Source organism: Wasmannia auropunctata, unplaced genomic scaffold (assembly GCF_000956235.1).
Source record: "Wasmannia auropunctata unplaced genomic scaffold, wasmannia.A_1.0 LD320200.1, whole genome shotgun sequence".
NCBI lineage: Eukaryota > Metazoa > Arthropoda > Insecta > Hymenoptera > Formicidae > Wasmannia > Wasmannia auropunctata.
The window spans coordinates 1-665 of record NW_012042690.1 but is presented as its reverse complement, the minus strand read 5'-3'; the positions used below and the strand labels follow the sequence as shown (position 1 = coordinate 665).

Genomic DNA, 665 nt, shown 5'->3' with positions numbered 1-665 from the left:
CTTGACTGTACAATCCTCAGCATCATAGACCTGGCAACCTGTTGAGTTGAAAACTACAACATGACCATTTTTTATCATCTTACTCACAGAAAGAAGATTAGTTCTTAAATCAGGAACGTAGAATACATTTGAAATCTTCTTTGGACCGTTTTTTGTAGAGATTATTACATTTCCAGTTCCACATGCGTTGAGCGATTGTCCACTTGCAACAGCTACACTGTGTCCAGTACTTTCGTCGTAATCTTGAAACCAATCCTTCTTATTTGACAGATGTATAGTCGCACCTGAGTCTACAAACCAATCTTCTGATACTGAAGATTTTGTACATGATACAAGTGAAGATGACAAAGGTGAAGACGACATAGACGACACAGGAGAAGACGATACAGACGAAGACGACACAGATGAGGACGATACTAGCAAAGCTTTATCCTTTGATTTATTGATAACACTCTCTGTCTTGTCCTTGACAAACTTATTATTTTTATAGTGTTTATTAAAAGGACATTCAGTTTTAATGTGACCTTCTTTGTTACACTTATAACAAATTATTTTTCTTTTGTTAAAGAATTTATTTTTAGTATAAAGTGCTTTCTCACCTGAATTCGAAGAGTCTCGTTTTATATCTTGCAATAACTTTGCTTTAACGAAATCACTCGAGAGCC

The 665-nt window shown here is 35.3% G+C and overlaps 1 protein-coding gene across 1 annotated transcript; it reads right to left on the bottom strand.

The window, feature by feature from the left end:
- Positions 1 to 11: 11 nt before the first annotated feature.
- On the bottom strand, positions 12 to 537 carry LOC105460528 (the record flags this gene model as incomplete). The annotated part of the gene is made up of 2 exons (XM_011706976.1): positions 12 to 53; positions 147 to 537. Coding segments are annotated over 2 exons (433 nt in total), but the record flags the coding sequence as incomplete, so codon positions are not given.
- Positions 538 to 665: the final 128 nt, after the last annotated feature.